Source organism: Fusarium coffeatum (assembly GCF_003316985.1).
Source record: "Fusarium coffeatum strain FIESC_28 chromosome Unknown BRIP53273_contig_140, whole genome shotgun sequence".
NCBI lineage: Eukaryota > Fungi > Ascomycota > Sordariomycetes > Hypocreales > Nectriaceae > Fusarium > Fusarium coffeatum.
The window spans coordinates 106957-123549 of NW_022157933.1; the positions used below are offsets into that span (position 1 = coordinate 106957).

General features: G+C 50.0%; 6 protein-coding genes across 6 annotated transcripts; 1 reads left to right on the forward strand and 5 right to left on the reverse strand.

Moving 5' to 3' along the window:
* Positions 1-57: 57 nt before the first annotated feature.
* Positions 58-1507, reverse strand: FIESC28_06533 (uncharacterized protein; the record flags this gene model as incomplete). The annotated part of the gene is made up of 3 exons (XM_031160677.1): positions 58-932; positions 992-1153; positions 1207-1507. The coding sequence occupies 3 exons, from the start codon at positions 1505-1507 to the stop codon at positions 58-60; spliced, it is 1338 nt and encodes a 445-aa protein (XP_031015283.1).
* Positions 1508-2833: 1326 nt separating this feature from the next.
* FIESC28_06534 (uncharacterized protein) lies at positions 2834-4649 on the forward strand (the record flags this gene model as incomplete). The annotated part of the gene is made up of 4 exons (XM_031160678.1): positions 2834-3245; positions 3297-4336; positions 4392-4531; positions 4574-4649. 4 exons carry the CDS (start codon positions 2834-2836, stop codon positions 4647-4649), a joined length of 1668 nt encoding a protein of 555 aa, XP_031015284.1.
* Positions 4650-4716: 67 nt separating this feature from the next.
* On the reverse strand, positions 4717-6048 carry FIESC28_06535 (uncharacterized protein; the record flags this gene model as incomplete). The annotated part of the gene is made up of 3 exons (XM_031160679.1): positions 4717-4745; positions 4797-5654; positions 5709-6048. 3 exons carry the CDS (start codon positions 6046-6048, stop codon positions 4717-4719), a joined length of 1227 nt encoding a protein of 408 aa, XP_031015285.1.
* Positions 6049-6561: 513 nt separating this feature from the next.
* Positions 6562-7918, reverse strand: FIESC28_06536 (uncharacterized protein; the record flags this gene model as incomplete). Its single annotated transcript, XM_031160680.1, has 3 exons — positions 6562-7257; positions 7319-7629; positions 7708-7918. The coding sequence occupies 3 exons, from the start codon at positions 7916-7918 to the stop codon at positions 6562-6564; spliced, it is 1218 nt and encodes a 405-aa protein (XP_031015286.1).
* A 1541-nt stretch (positions 7919-9459) lies between these two features.
* FIESC28_06537 (uncharacterized protein) lies at positions 9460-10241 on the reverse strand (the record flags this gene model as incomplete). The annotated part of the gene is made up of 4 exons (XM_031160681.1): positions 9460-9612; positions 9712-10001; positions 10074-10167; positions 10221-10241. 4 exons carry the CDS (start codon positions 10239-10241, stop codon positions 9460-9462), a joined length of 558 nt encoding a protein of 185 aa, XP_031015287.1.
* Positions 10242-11007: 766 nt separating this feature from the next.
* FIESC28_06538 (uncharacterized protein) lies at positions 11008-13832 on the reverse strand (the record flags this gene model as incomplete). The annotated part of the gene is made up of 3 exons (XM_031160682.1): positions 11008-11145; positions 11198-13699; positions 13761-13832. The coding sequence occupies 3 exons, from the start codon at positions 13830-13832 to the stop codon at positions 11008-11010; spliced, it is 2712 nt and encodes a 903-aa protein (XP_031015288.1).
* Positions 13833-16593: the final 2761 nt, after the last annotated feature.

The following is a 16593-nucleotide window of genomic DNA, read 5'->3' on the forward strand; positions in this document are numbered from 1 at the left end:
AAACTTTTATACCCAACGCACTCATCTTACATATTATCCCTTTAACCCGGACGCTATTTACAGGGACAGCTTCTCATGCTTCCAGGGCTTCTTGCCCTCGCCATCTCCATAATCAGCGGTAGCCTGGTAATCGCCTCTGATCTTGTACTTGTAGATGGTGAGACCATCAAGACCGACGGGGCCACGGGAGTGGATTTTGTTTGTGCTGATACCAACCTCAGTACCGAAGCCATATCGCATGCCGTCGGCAAGACGGGTAGCAGCATTCCAGTACACACCAGCAGAGTCGACCTCATTCATGAAACGTTCAGCCTCAGCAGAGTCAGAGGTCATGATGGCATCAGTGTGGTGAGAACCGTGTGTGTTGATGTGAGTGATGGCCTCGTCAATCGAAGAAACGGTCTTGACACCAATTGTAAGAGAAAGGTGCTCGGTATCGTAGTCTTTAGGAGTAGCGTCTTGAACACCTTCCAGAGATAGGGAGGCAATAGCAGCCTTGCTGGCTTCGTCAACGCGGAGCGAAACGCCCTTGGCAGCCAGAGCGGAGGCGACTCCGGGGAAGACAGTGTTGAGAGCGGACTCTTGAACAAGAAGGGTCTCAACGGCGTTGCATGCAGCAGGATAACTGGTCTTGGAGTCCACGATAGCAGTGATGGCCTTGTCCTTGTCGGCCGAGGCAGTCAGGTAGATGTGGCAGAGACCATCAGCGTGGCCAAGAACGGGAATCTTGGTGGACTCCTTGATGTAGCGGACAAGCTCGTTTGAACCGCGGGGAATGACAAGGTCGATGTAGCGATCCTGCGCGAGAAGCTCGGAGATGGCATCGCGGGTTGTGACAAGCTGGATGGCTGAGTTGGGGACCTTTGTAGTCTCGAGGGCCGATGAGATGACCTTTGAGATGGCGACGAATGATTCTGTGGATTCCTTTCCGCCTGTGAAACGGTTAGTGTGCGGCTCAAAGGTGTAAGATAGTTGAAGGAAGGGGGCTTACCCTTGAGAATAGCAGCATTGCCGGACTTGATAGCAAGAGAGGCAATGTTGGCGATGACCTCGGGACGAGCCTCGAAGATAATGAGAAGGACACCGATGGGACATGAGACACGTTCCATCATAAGGTCATCGTCAAGCTTTGTCCTCATCTGAATCTGACCAACTGAGTCGCCATTAGCTTTGCGATTCTTATCAAATCTCATAAGACAATCATACCAGGGTCATCCAGATCCCTCACATCCAAAATTCCCTTAAGCATATCCTCCCACTTCCCCTTCTTGCCCAAATCCAATCGTGAAACAAGGGCTTGGCTGAGACCGCCCTCAGAAGCGGCCTTCTTTGCAAGCTCGAGATCTTTGGCATTGGCAGCAAGGATATCATCCCTTGAGGCTGTCAGAGCAGCGTGGATGGCTTCGAGGGCATTGTTGCGCTCCGAGGCCGGGAGAGTGGCGAGGGTGAAGGAAGCTGTCTTCGCAGCGCTCGCTGCGGCCTCGGGGGAGGCGTTTGTGAGAGACATTTTTGAGATGAGGGAGGGAGGTTTGAGGGGATTGTGTTGATGGTCGTGATGTTAAAGTGACTCAAGTGAGGTGGTTTAGCTTTAGCTGAGGTACATGGAGCTGTTGCCCCGCCTGTATGCACATGCACCCCGCCATTATGATTATGAACCACGGGGAAGTGCATCTGTCACTTACTGTCTATTCCTACCACTTGATTTAGCCAATTCACGAGTGTCTATCTACTTAACGAATGTGTATCCTCTACAGTTTACAAATACCAGCCATATGAAAAGATTACCTTTTTTGTTTCAATCGTCACTCATGAGGTACTGTTACTATTTGAGATACTGATAAGGATAAGGCTGAACCTGCGATATCGGCAATGTCGTCTCTGACTGTCAAATCAGTCATATTGACCCTTGATAACTCGACAATCATCGGAAGTTAGTTATATGAGTATGAACTACTGAGTCGTCAAGAATATGATAGTCTATGCGTACAATCATGTTGTTCGCCTTGTGTAGATATTCAATTGGTCAGTTAAGGTTGTTCAAACTCTGACATTGCGATAATTGTGCTTACGACCACTTACACAGCATCAAATTTCAGCATACACGAAATACTGCTTTCAGCCCTTACTTGAGTCAGAGTCTCTACATTGTAAGTTGGATATTTGACAGAAGTTGTTAGTGAATTGACTTCTTATTATGTTGGGTTTGTTACTGAAAAGTGCTACTCACTTCATTGGTCGATATTGTCTCAGTTCTTATATCTTAGTCGAAGAGAGGTATATCAACTTGAGAACTAAGAAAATGCAAATACTTCAATATTCAGCAGGTCTCTATAGAATGAAACAACGTTTGAACATTTCGATGACTTTGCCAGCATCAGTCCCAAAACAGCAATATTAATCCAACGACGCTATATCCGGGTTAAGTCCCCGAGACCCCCATACTTATCCAGCGGGACCGCCTTCGGCACGCCCTTTCACAACCGGGAAGTCCCTAGTTATTGGTCATGTTCAGGGCGGGGATCGAGTCTGGGTTAGTTTCTCCTTTCTCGCATAAGTCGGCATCAGTTAAAGGCACTTTTACATACCCAGTTCTCTATCTCTCTCTTCCCGCACCGGGTTCATTCTTCCGCCCATACCCTGGTCAGCCAAGAGTAAATACCAATGACAAATCCTGCCCAAACAGGATTCTTTTTATTCTTGAACTTGTAATATCTTTTTTTGAATCGAAGACCGTTCTTCAAAGTCTCTAAAATACGGGATCGCTCTTCTCTCCGCTCCGAATTACGGCCTCCGAAAGTGTCTCCACATGTTCGGAGCCGGCCGTTGAAGAAAGATGAAAACTGAACGGGATCAAGAAAAGAAGGAGCAGGAGCAAGAGGTCGAGAATGAGAAGATTAGCCTCGAGCGAGATGAAGAATCTCAACGCCCTGCTACTGCTGAATCTAGCTCCGGTAAATCAGATCACAATGACCAAGACACTATCGAACCTGTTATGCTGGGTGAACCTCTGGGTCACATAGACACTCGACCGTCTCTTAAACATGCCCAGTCTAGAGCTTCATCTGCACGATCAAAGGCGCTTTCTGTTGTTCCTAGATCAAAGAGACGTGGATTGCTTGCCAGGTTCACACTGGTTCCAGAGATTGCCCATCCTCCTGATTATAAGAGTTCGACAAAATGGTGTCTTACATTTATTGTTGCTTTGGCTACTGCTGCTGCACCTTTGGGCTCGACTATTGTATATCGTAAGTCTTGATCGTGTTTTGAAAGTATACACAAAGCTAACAAGGCGAAAGCTGCTCTTCCTGTCCTGGTCAAAGAGTTCAACACCACCGAGACAATCACCAACTTATCAGTCGCCCTTTACATGATCTCCATGGCCATCTTCCCTCTCTGGTGGTCCTCTTTCTCAGAGGAATTTGGACGGCGAACCATCTACCTTATCTCATTCAGCATGTTCGTCGTCTTCTCCGTCCTCTCAGCCATCAGCAAGAACATCACCATGCTCATCATCTTCCGCATGTGCGCCGGCGGCGCTTCTGCAAGCGCCCATTCAACAGGTGCAGGCTCCATAGCTGATCTTTTCGAGGTGTATGAACGTGGAAGAGCCATGAGTATCTTCTATCTTGGTCCTTTGCTGGGCCCCATGATTGCCCCTGTTGTTGGTGGCGCGTTGACGCAGGAGATTGGATGGCAGGCCACGATGTGGTTTCTTGCCATATACGGACTTGTTGTGCTTCTTATGATTCTCTTTTTCCTACCGGAGACATTGAAGCGCAAGCCTGAAACTGTCTTGCCCACTGCAGATACTCAAGAGCTCAGTCGAATGCGTACCATGGATTCAGCCAAGGTTAAGACCAAGAACCTTGCCAAGTCCGCGCGAAGATTCATCGTTGATCCTCTTGGAGTTCTTCTTTACCTTCGCTTCCCACCTGTTCTAATTACAGTCCTTCTCGCTGCCATCGCCTTTGGGTCTCTTTACGTTGTCAACATCGCAATCCAACAAAAGTTCTCCCGAGAACCGTACAACTTTGGCCAACTATCTATCGGGCTCATGTACATCCCTTCTGGGCTGGGTTATATTGTCGGCTCCTTGTGTGGTGGGCGATGGATTGATAAGATCATGGCTAGAGAAGCTCGCAAGGCAGGCCGCTATGATGAGGATGGAAACCTTATATACCTTCCTGAAGATCGTATGAGAGAGAACGCTTGGGTTATGACCACGATGTATCCACTCGCACTGCTCATGTTTGGCTGGGTACTTCGTTACGGTTTACATCCTGCAGTGCCATGTGTAGCCCTTTTCCTATTCGGAATCTCCTCAATGCTTGTCTTTGTAAGACACCCCCTTCTCTTTATGCCACGAATATCGCTAACGTTGTTTCTTCTAGTCTGTTGCGACAACCATGCTCACAGAGCTCATTCGCAAACGAAGTTCTTCAGGTGTTGCGGTCAACAACTTTGTTCGTAACACACTCAGTTGCATAGGCGCCATTGTTGCCGCTCCGTGGATCGAGGCTATCGATGTTGGGTGGGTATTCACAATCCTCTGCATATGCTGCTTAATTATTAGTTACATCAGCATCTATTTGCTGAGAAAGAACGCGACCAAGTGGAGGAAGACTATGGACGAGGCACTAGGCCAATAGACACAGATATCTAAGAATGATACCAGACGCTCAGTGATAGTCATCACAAGATAGGAGCACAATATACTTAAACGTGCTTAAAGAAGGGTGCTTTAGCTATCATAATAATATTCCATTTCATACTTATCCTCTTTTTACTCTACTTACTCTCCGCGAAGAGCTTACCCACAGCATCAAGGCCAACATTACCACCACTAAACACGAGACCAAGATCCCATCCCTCTTCTCCAGCCTCCTTCTCAACCATAGATCTGAAATCCTCGTCATACAGCGCCACAGCCAGCGGTACGCAAGCACTCGGCTCAACAACAAGCTTGAAGCGCTCAAACACCAACTTCATGGCTGACAGAATCTCATCCTCTGTGACACTGTACATACCAGACACCAAGCGACGCTCGTAAATGACCGACCACGGGTGCGCTCCCACAGGAGTGCGCAGTCCGTCGGCAACTGTGAGGGTCTTGACTGCTGTGATTCTTTCACCGGACTCGTATCCACGCTTGCCATCATCTGCGCCTTCGAAAGATGGCTCTGAGCCAAAGACACGAATTCCAGTACCCTCACAACTGAGGGCTACACCTGAAAGCATACCACCTCCACCCAGAGGCGTCATAATAGCGTCCAGACCTGGCTTCTCCTTCTTCGTTCGTGGTGCCTCATTGTCTCTTCCAGTAACAGGAGCCCTAAACAGCTTCCTTTGACCATCGACTACAGCATCAGTGGTCATCAACTCAGCGACTTGCTGCTGAAACTCAAGCCCCATAGTCCCTTGTCCGAGCATAATATCCGGGTGATCATAAGGTGGGACGAGACGAGCTCCTGTCTCAGCGATGACCTTTGCAGCCATAGCTTCACGCTCAGTCGATGTGCTTCCACTGAAAATGACTCGAGCACCATAGCCTTTTGTACCAGCAATCTTCTTGGGATTAGAGATCTCAGGCATAACGATGTGAGCCTTGATGCCACTCTCACGGGCAGCAAGAGCTAGTGCTTGGGCATGATTTCCTATGAGAGTCAGTCGTATCCTCCCTCAGGTAGGATATATGTAAGCTCTCTTACCAGAACTGTGGGTGACAACGCCCTTCTCTTTACCCCCTCCTTCCAACCACCCAGGTTCCTGTTTTAATCTCTCAACGGCATGAAAGGCACCTCTGGCTTTAAAGGCTCCTATTCGTTGCATATTCTCGCACTTGAACCAAAGTCTCAGCACCGGTCGGGCCGGTGTTCGTCCTGCATAGCGAGTTCCTTCAAGTTCCTCTGGTGTACGAGGCGTTGAGGCAAGTTCCGTGATGGTCCGGTTGGTCAGAACTGGAGTATAGTGGATGTACTGGCCGATGAGCTTGTGAGCCTCAATGACTGAGTCGCGAGTCAGTGGACGATTTCCTGTAATTTCGGCCATGATTGACGATGAGATTCGCAATATAGAAAGGGTTGAGGGTGATGCGATGAGCGAAAATTGTCTTATACAGATGATGGGGGCGATATATAAGAGTATCCAGTGTCCTTATATCCAGCGATCCCCGGCCCGTTGTCGGCAACTGTATTCTTTCGGCTTCCACTTTTGGCACATGAATTCTGTTGCCCAGAAGACTATATGGGGCTTGTCATTTTAAAGGCGCAAGCAGGCAACAAAGGCTCAATGGAACAGTAAAGAATCAAGCATGTAATCAAAAGACATCAATCACTTGCAATTAATAAGAAACAATGTTTTGAACGTTAAATAAAAATGGTATTCGTTTTGGCTGCGAGCCTGATATCAACTTTTTGGACCAACCCAGGTCCTCCTCCAGAGTCCAGGAATTTTTAAAAGTACAAAAAGTTCGTGGTTTCGTAAATAAATAAAAAGAACCGTTTCCCAGACATGTCCCTTTCCGCTCACAAATCATCAATCAACATCATTAACTAGAATAGTTTACTTCTGGTTCTCGGGTCGGAGGCTGCGGACGGCCTTGCCGGCGCGCCAGATCTCGAGCTCGCGGATCTCCTTCATCTCGGCCTCGTACTTCTCACGGTAGTCAGGCTGGCTGTTGTACTCGAGAGATCGCTTGGTCTCGGAACCATCCTTGACGGAGTCGTACAGAGAATTGAAGACGGGCTTCAGAGCATCCTTGAACTTGGGGCTCCAGTCAATGGCACCACGGCGGGCGGTGGTAGAGCAAGCCTCGTACATCCAGTCCATGCCGTTGGCACCGATGAGAGGGTAGAGAGACTGGGTAGCCTCCTCAACGGTCTCGTTGAAGGCCTCGCTGGGGGAGTGGCCACGCTCACGGAGGACCTCGTACTGAGCAAGGAACATACCGTGGATACCGCCCATGAGGCAGCCACGCTCACCGTAGAGGTCAGAGTAGACCTCCTTCTCGAAGGTGGTCTTGTAGAGGTAGCCGGAGCCGATGGCGACACCAAGAGCGATGGCCTTCTCCTCGGCCTTGCCAGTGACGTCCTGGTAGACGGCGAAAGAGGAGTTGATACCACGGCCCTCACGGAAGAGGGATCGGACGGTTCGGCCAGAGCCCTTGGGGGCACAGAGGATGACGTCGATGTTGGTGGGAACCTCAACCTTGGTGAGGTCCTTGAAGACGGGGGAGAAACCGTGGGAGAAGTAAAGGGTCTGTAAGGGAAAGATGTTAGAGAAATGCCTTGATTGATATTGAGTGAGCAGTGATGCTTACCTTGCCCTCAACGAGCTGGGGCTTGATGGCGGGCCAAGTCTCAGACTGGGCAGCGTCGGAAAGAAGGTTCATGACAATGGTACCGCGGCCAATGGCCTCGTCGACATCGAACAGGTTCTTGCCGGCAACCCAGCCATCCTGCTCAGCGTCCTTCCAGGACTTTCCGTTCTTTCGGACACCAACAATGACGTTGAGGCCGTTGTCACGGAGGTTAAGACCCTGACCGTGACCTTGAGAACCGTAACCAATGAGGGCCAGAGTGTCGTTCTTGAAGTACTCAAGGAGCTTCTCTTGGGGCCAGTCGGCACGCTCTGTGGTGTACGAGTCAGTATGTGTTCCATTGGGTCCCAAAGGCTGGGGATTAGGTTGGAGCTAGAGCTGTAACTTACCATAGACGTCCTCCTTGTGGCCGGCAAAGTCCATGGTCTTAACACCACGAACCTGCTGCTGGACAGGGCCAGCAGCGACAGGTCGGGCAACAGCACCAGCACGAACGGCAGCGCGAGCAGCAGAGACGAAAGTTCGCTGCTGAACGCGGGGAGCGGAAGCAAGCTGGCGGGCAGGGCCACGGAGGGCCTTGGAGAAGTTGCGGGAAGCCATTGTGATGATGAGGAGGGAGGAGTTTGGGATTGAGGGGAGAGTGTCTGAGAAGAAGGATGAAGAGAAGGAAGAAGAGACAATTGCAATGGCGAGAGCAAAGGTTAATAAGTACTTAACTCAAGCTGTCGTGTCGCTAGTTAATTTTTGGAGGGGGAGGGCTATGACCGATTTCGGCTTGTAGGTGAGGTGGGCCCTGACGCTGAACAGCGGGGATGCGTCTGGGGGGGTTGTGGGTACCTCAGCCTCTGGAACTTGGAGAACTGAACAATTTACAGCGACTGTAGGCTGATTTCAACCAATTAGCGGCGATTTGATGCTTGTCCAACCACACAAAGTAACTTTTCTCTCGTCAGCGGCCGTTTTCATGCTGTTTGACCGCCAAAGACGAGGCTCAGTATAGGGGAGAGCTACGGTTCCAATTGAGTCAGTTGTCTCATCTGACACAATTCTGCATATTCTAGCATTTTCACAGCACGCACAAACCCTAAATCAGAAGCAATTGCGTGGCAAAACTGAGGACGACTTTCGCCCACACTACCTCAAGCTATCCCAGCTTGGAGGTAAAGATTTGAGGGGCCAACAGTAGACGGGGTAACATAAAGCGGGTCCCTTGCTCCTCCGGAGTACACTTAGCGTCCCCGACTGTCGTCCGACATACAAACTTCACGGCCGATACAGGCGCCTCATCCAATGGGAGTCTCTAGAATTCAAACATACCCACGAGCGGCAACGGCAAACCACCGCAGTCGGGGTCCTGTCCCTTGATCGAAGTGCATATCGGGGCAGCATCTCACACTCCGGTCAGGGCATCACGTCAGACAGAGTCCAGATCTGCCTCAAGTTGACTCTTTCAAACTCCACTTACTCCGGGTTACGGACACTTAGCACATCGATGATCTGAAGCGTACCGGAAAGCTTAAGACCCCAAGTTGAAGGGACAGAAAGAAAACAAGCAGGTGTCTGGTTCTATACTCGAGAGGGTGACCATGTTATTGCGTCTCGTATGCTATCAGTAGCTAGGCTTTCTGTCACCCCAAGCTTTGAGGCTCAAGTCCAGGGCTCAACGAGGTTGTAGCCTCCCCGTTAGGGTATCTACTCCACGTCCCTTGGCGAAATGATTCACGTCCAGCCCAGTATCGAGTTGCGGCAACTATGATCAAGTAAGTGGCCAATAGAGAGCTACGTAAGTAGAGCTCAACTTGGTCCAGCAACTCGCCAGCACGTGTAAAAGCGCATAATCCCCGTAGCTTGAGATCAACAAAAAAATTGCGTATGTATATATATAAATCTCCAATTCTACCCCGCCTCCACCAAGAAACACCCCTCATCAAGGTATGCATAGAACGCCGAGGGAGGACAAGCAAAGCCTGTGCCAGCCCATAGATTCATAAGACGCCACATGATGCTCTTTCGTCCCAAAAGCCTGTCTGGTGTATCAAACGCTCATTAAAGACGCTCTATCGTCTCGAGATCCCAAACGGCTCTTTGTCTCCGTAGTTGTTCTTTCCGGAAAGTCTTTGGTATTCGTTCCTAAGCACGTTCTATTTGAGGACCCTGTCGTAGTTTGTGCCCTTGACCACTCCACCACCCATTGCGGTCCTCACATTGCGCTTGAATCCCTCTCGGTTGTTTCGTAGATCCTCAGCCGCTTCCTTGTTCAGCGGGTCCGATGCGTTTGGTTCGAGGAAAAGGAACTATAGCCATGTTAGTCACACTACCCCAGACTTTGTATGTATTTTGTCCCTTTCATGCCTACACATGGCATGCGGGGTTTCTGTTTCTAGTATCCATACCTGTAGGCCAACAATAACTGCGTTCAAGTTCAACACAGGCTTCCAGTCCTCTCGCAGAATGTTCAGGCACACCTTGCCCTCGAGGTCGATGTTCGGGTGGTAGATCTTTTCTCTGCATCGGACCTTAGGAGGCTCGTGTGGGAAGTTCTGATTAATGGTAAAGTCGAATGTGAAGCGTCCGCCGCGGTACATGCCCTCATCCGGGTCGATTGTAAGAACGAAGTTGAGGATATCATCGGGATCGGGGAACTCTGTCTTCATCGTTGAACCGAGCGAAAGTTCTGAAAGGTCTAGAGCATTCTATGTCAGCTGGTTACTTCATCTCACCGCCAGACGGCAGAGTTGAGAGAATTGGATCATACCCTTTTGCACGCGCAACTGAGCTGCGGTCACCTTCTTCTTCTTGCCACCAGCAGATTGGCCTTCAGCATTCTCCGCATCCTTCTGCTCCTTTTTCTATACAAATCTTTTAGTGACTATCCGCGACATGATTACTGACGGGCTCTTACCATCGACCATATCTTCAACATTATGAACGTGGGGGCCCAAGGTGGGCTGTGTCGTATGCGCCGCTAAGAGGAGGGTGTTTGGTGTACGTAGGAAATACTGCTAAACCGCGAGTCTGTCTAGCAGGTCGGGATGAGGTGTTATTTAAAAGAAGTACGTTGCAGAAGTCTAAGACGTTGGTCGTGAGGTTAGACGGCGGTTCACAGAAGGGTCCAGGCGTGCTTAGTAGAAAAGGTGATGATGCTTGATAAGATAGCATAGCGTAAGGCAGCCAGAAAGCCTAAAGATCCCTGAACCCCACCGAGGTTTAGGCGACCAATGAAATGACACATCAGACCGTTATGGTCAGGAATTGGAGGTACAAAGACAAGACAAAGACCTCACGATGAACGTAACGTTTGGACTCAACCCTTGCTTAGCATAAGGTTCCCAACCAGTGACAAAGGTTCTTTCATGGCATTCAATGGAGCTCAATCTTGATGGTAACAAAATTCATATCATTCAAATGCGTCATAAACCCTCGGGGGCAGATGCCAATCTGAAAAAGACTAAATAGAGAATACACATGCCCGTATCCGGAGCCGCCCCGAATACCTTCACTCCAAATGTGCTCTTTTGTTGATGTGCCTCCATTAAATACTCAAAACCCAGCGTACGTTACATAACAAGGTATCCGATATAAAAATCCAGTTTGTCTAATATGACAAGCGCCAATACTTTTCTGTACTTGGCCTCTCCAGAAAAGGTGAGAGTGTCGTCGAATGCAACGCGCGCAAATACGCACGACGCTTATCGTCTCGAGAAACAGCACATGATACCAGTCCTGCCCAGGAACCACAAGAAACCGGCAAAACGAACAAGCGAGAGCACGGCAGTAGCGTACAGAAGGAACTGGAAGTAATGCGCCTTTCGGTCTGTGGCAGGTTCCTATCAAGATATTAGTATCAGTCGCAAAAGTTGATAAGAATAGAAAACTTACACCCCATCCGAGGTTATCAAACTTATCGCTGGTAATGCAAACAATGAGGAGAATGTTTCCGAACAACCAGCAGACAACGAGACCGGTTCTGAAAGACTTGTATCCATCCTCAACATCGGCCTTCTCAACCTCTTCCTCCTCCTTGAAAGGAGCGAGAGCTCGGCGGACAGTTTGCTCGAACTGACTGTCAATATCCTCCTGCTCCTTCTCGACTTCCTCAACGACGACCTCGTTCTTCTCTCCCTTTGTGACGTGAGCAGAGGGGAGTGCCTCAGCCTTGTCTGAACCCTTGGTACCCCAAGAAACATCGTGCCAGTTGTTGAAGGCGTAGACCATGAGAATGTTGATGTAGGTTGACATGAGAAGCAGGTAGTAAGGGAAAGAGTGGAACATGTGCCAGGGATCGAGGTACATGAACGAGGCGACAAAGTTCAGACCGTAAATAGTGATCAGGGCAACCAGAATGACACCACCAGCGCTCGAGCCGCCGAAGAAACTGTCCAGGAAAGCGTCGGAGGAAGCAAACGAGATTTGGTCTCCGATAGGTGTATCGAAAGCACGAACAACCAGGTAAGCCGATAGAACCAGAATGTAACCCTGAATAAGACTGAAGACCATGAAGGAAGCAATGTAAGTAAACTTGGAACCCTTGGGTCTGTTACCCAGAGCCAGAATGAACTGAAGCATAACAAAGGCCAGGTAAAGGTATTGCAGCAGGGCGTTGACGACGGGAGTACCAGTATCACCGAAAGGCCAAGCGTGCTGTCCAGAGGCGGGATTGGGAGTACCCACAAGGTCCATGATGACAGACGTTGTGAGCCAGTAAGAACCGAGAGAGAACCAAGCGAACATTGTGTTGAGAGTCGTGTAGATAAGCTGAATGTGGAGGAAGAACATGCGGATGATGTTATGACCCGACTTGTACATTCGACCGAAGTGCATCAGTGAGTACAGCGTGGCGGCGAACGAACCGTTCAGCCATCGACGACGTTGACTGATGAATTCAGCAGCACCTTCAGGAACATCAGTTTCACCCTTGGCAGCCTTGATATAAGACAAGTGCCACTTCTGACCAGCCTTGGCGACCAGCTCGAAACACAGAATACGATCCTCAGCCAAGAACATGTTCTTCTTGAAAATGTTCATACCATCGATACCCTTCTTACCAAGCATCTTAGACAAGGTATGATCACCATGGAAATATTGCTCCAGAGGACGGCCCATGATAGCACGGAATCGATAAGCAGAGAAGGCACCGGGCAACACACTAACGTAACCGAAAGACGACTCAAGGGGCTTGTCGAGAATGTTGGAGATCTTGTACTCGAAGTTCTGGACAGCAACGAGGGGGTTGAACAGCTTCTTGCCGCCCTTACCCAGCATAGCATGGATCTCACCACAAGCACCACCGAGATCCTTGTCGTTGTAGAAACCCTCCCAAAGGGCGAGAAGAGATCGAGGACTGGGCTTGGTACCGGCATCGAGCAGAATACACACCTCAGGGTTCAAGATACGACCGAAGGCGTTAAAGAGCCATCGATGCGAGTTAATCTTCTTAGTGTTCTTTTGCTTCAAACAGAAGATCATCTGGACGGGTGGGAGGTTCTGGGAACCCTCGTTTGTGGGTCGGATGAGCTGCTGGTTGGGGGTGACTGAAAGCTGGGAAGTGTATTCGAAGATGTGAGCAACAGTCTCCTTGCCGTCGACATCCTTCTTGATGACACCATCCTGGTAAACACCAACAGTGGCGAGCACGTCGAGTGTGTTCTTGTCAGCCTTGTCGATACCATCGAAAACCAAGCAGACAACAATCTTCTGCCAAGCAGGGCCACCCTTGTTCCAGAAAGTCGACTTCTTCAAGTTGACGATATCACGAATGTTCTGCATAGTGTGATGCAGGGTTCGTGCAAGCAGAACCTTATCTTCGTTATAGTATGTAATGGCGATCAGCAACTCGGTGTGTCGGTTGTACATGCGAGGTCGCAAATCGTAACCGTTCTTGAGGGTGAAATCGTTGGGATCACATGTGGCAGCGGTGTATCGCATCTTATGGAACTCCTCAGTGCCACTCTCGGCGTCGCGGTATTGAGGCTGAACAGCATTCTTGATAGCACTAGGCACAGGGTAATCAATGCTCAGGACTGAACCCTGAACCAGCTTGATCTTTCGGGTCTTTGAACGGCCAAGGCCGCCACCGGCCGCCATAGGCTGCTGCTGACGCTCAACCCAGCTGTCCTCGGGGTCGAAGGCAGAGTCAGGACGAGGGAAAGGGGCAGCAGCATCCAAGTTGCCAAACTGACCAAAGCCACCGTCGCCATATCCAGTAGGTGCCTGGCCGGGCATGGTGGACGAAGCACCAGGGGCATAGGACTCAGTAAGACTGTAAGCAGATACGGGGCGGTCGGGAGGAGTTCGAGCGCCAAGTCGATCTTGTTCGTAGCCCGAGTTCAAGAGGCCACGGCCCTGCTCCTCTTCGTTCTCCTGAGGGGGAAGATGGTACTGCTGAAGAAGGAATTAGATTTTGTCGGGTGCTTGGAGTAGCGGACAAAACATGTGCACTTACGCTGCTGCCAGCAGGAAGGTCCTGGAGAGCATGGCCTCCATACTCCTGATCACGGCCGCCATTGTACGCCATGATGAATAATTATGCTCCCGTAGGCGCTCAGCACTGTCGGGATCCTAATCGAAACTCGTCGGATGAATAGTGATAACGGTGCGAAGTGAAGATTGGTGTTTTGAGTTTTCCCGATAGCAGTGAGCTGAAACAGGAGGAAATGCGAATGGTGGTCACGGGCAGCCGCCTATTGTATGCGGTAGCTGCTTAGTAGTAGTGTGTACCTTGACTTGGCCCCAGCAACAACAGAGAGGTACGGTAAGGTATAGGAACTTGAGGCGCCAGCCTCAAAAGAATGGTGATAGTTGGGGAGCGGGGGGAAGGGGGGAAGAAGATGAAGTTGAGGTTAGAGGGAAAGAAGGATAAGTTAATGAATGCAAAGAAAAGACCAGTGGCAGGGGTTTGGTCTATTTTTTTTCTCCTTCGTCTTGCCCTGAGAAAATGTTTTGATGAAGGGCCCTGGGAGCGAATCTCGTTTTGCTCCACGCACGACTGAATGCTGACTGGGCTGGGCTGGGCTCACAGCTTCCCGCGAGAAAGAGAGGTAAGAATAGGGGACTGGTGTCGCGCTAAGCCTGCTGAGCCACTCCACTCCGCCATCACTTGGGTTGCTTGGGGGGGTGAGGATCCATCCCATCTCTAGCTGCCATCCCTGTCTACTCAAACACATACCCGCCTTTCAACAGCGAGAATCTGACTGCACTGCTGCAGCACGACCTGACGATTGTCTCTTAATACGCAGACATCCTTTATACTGGCAGAGCGTTGGAGACGGCCATCCCGCCAAAGTTTAGCTTTCTGCACGTTGAAAGCGTGGCCGCCGCTATAGAATGACGGGGCTCTCAAAAGAGGCTTGCAGCTGTAAACTATCAACTAAAAAGTACCTCTGCACAGTACGGTACCGTTGGATCAGCTTGTCAGCATTAAAACCCAGCGTGTCAGGGCTCAAGAAGGCTTGAGCCATCCTCCCAGCGACACTGAGGGCTTCAGCCACCGCAAATACACTCAATTCCTCACCGTCATGACGGCCTCTCATTATTCCACTCCGTCTTACACTGATACCGGGTCGGGATACGAACGGGATCAATCAGAGTGCCAGAGATTATGGAGACGCCGTTAAGGGGCCCCTGGCAACTCGCATTGAATTGCTCTAAAATCTCCATACAAAGGCGGTACCTAAGCTGAGTATCGCATTTACTCCTCCTCGGACTTACCGCCTGAGGTGCTCTGCTGGCTCTGCTAACTGTGCTGCACAGTAGTCGGTGGTTTCAGTATGCCGCTTAACAACTTCTGTGGGGGACAATCGTAAACTTCCAGAAGCGAAGTTAAATACCAAGCGACGCCCTCCCCTATTTCAAACGCCGAGTTGCCAGAAGATCGTCATTCCCCTTTCTCCCGCCACACGTCGAGCGCCTATGCGTTGTACAGTACGATCCAGTCCGGTAGACTACGGCACAGAGAATGGTCCCTAATTTCCCCTCATAAGGCCCGGGCTTCGCAGATTGGTCCCATCATAAACTGGCAGACCAGTCAGCCATCTCCTTTGTTGTGGAAGTCTCCGCACCCAGCACCAGCCAGCCCTGTTGGCTTACGATCCTTTCCTTTGATCTCAGCCGCTGAGCCTGCTGGGACGCCTTGTGCAAGCCCGCTCACCTGCACGAATCGGGGCGTGGTACAGTACTTGTGCGGTAGTTCATGTTCTGTCAGCAGTCAGATTCAACCATGTCGTGAACTGCCAACTTTTATAGTTGGTGCTGACCGCCAACGCATTACAAACTTATCGGGGCCCCATCGCTCAGAAAGAAGCATGTGCTCGTGCTACCTTCCCCTCTCCAGAGTCCCCTGTGTCGTATCTGGGAAAAAAGACGACGGTGACATTCAATTAAGCAGTTGCTATGAGGATCATCCAGCATTCATCCCTTTGTTGACAAGCAATTGGCTGAATCAACCAGCCAACTGGATTAGTCTTTGTCCGAAACACCAGAAAATCTGCCACAAACTCAAAGCTTTTGATCCAAAAATAGATGATCCTGTCTTGGCAAGTTAAATTGGCTGGGACGAGCCGGCAGCTGGGGGCGCCGACTGGGTCGCTACAATAGCAATGGGGCGCAGACAGTGGAAGACAGTTTCGTGGTCAAATCGGTTTTGGCCGCCGCCTCTTTCATTCTGCTCTACTTCCCTTTGCTCTGGAAAAGTGTCAGATTCCTTCCGCTCCTGAGTCGACCCAATAATGTGAGATTTCTGTCCCGCCATTCTCACTGCATCTTGCTGTGTGCAATTGCATATCAGCCGAGGCCCTGGATCCTTCGTTCGTCCTCACGTCAGCTTGGTTCAAATCTTGGCTCGCCAGCCCTATCGTTCTTGGGAGCTAGGCATGCAGCTGCTCGGCATAGTTACTATGATGTACTCAGGGAGGACCACTGTGGACTGCTGCGGACTGTCCATATAAAACCTCAACGGTCGCCGCTGACTTTGTTTATTATCAGGACAATCTTAGTAACATATATATCTGTGCAGGTGCTTGCTTATCATCAAACTCGTCGGTGGGGTTTGGCCGGATCGTCGTCAACTTTATCACTGGCAGCGGTAGAGTTGTAGAGTGGTTATGCATCAATGATCTTAACCAAGACAATTACAAGCTTTCACAGATATTGGCCTGACGCAATCTTTCAGCAATAAATCGTCCGTGGTCACCACTTCGGTTACTTTTCCGAGACATCGACCGCTCTAGATTGATGTAAGGAACTCTAAAGATGGTGTCCCAGATCTTTTGGTCCCGACG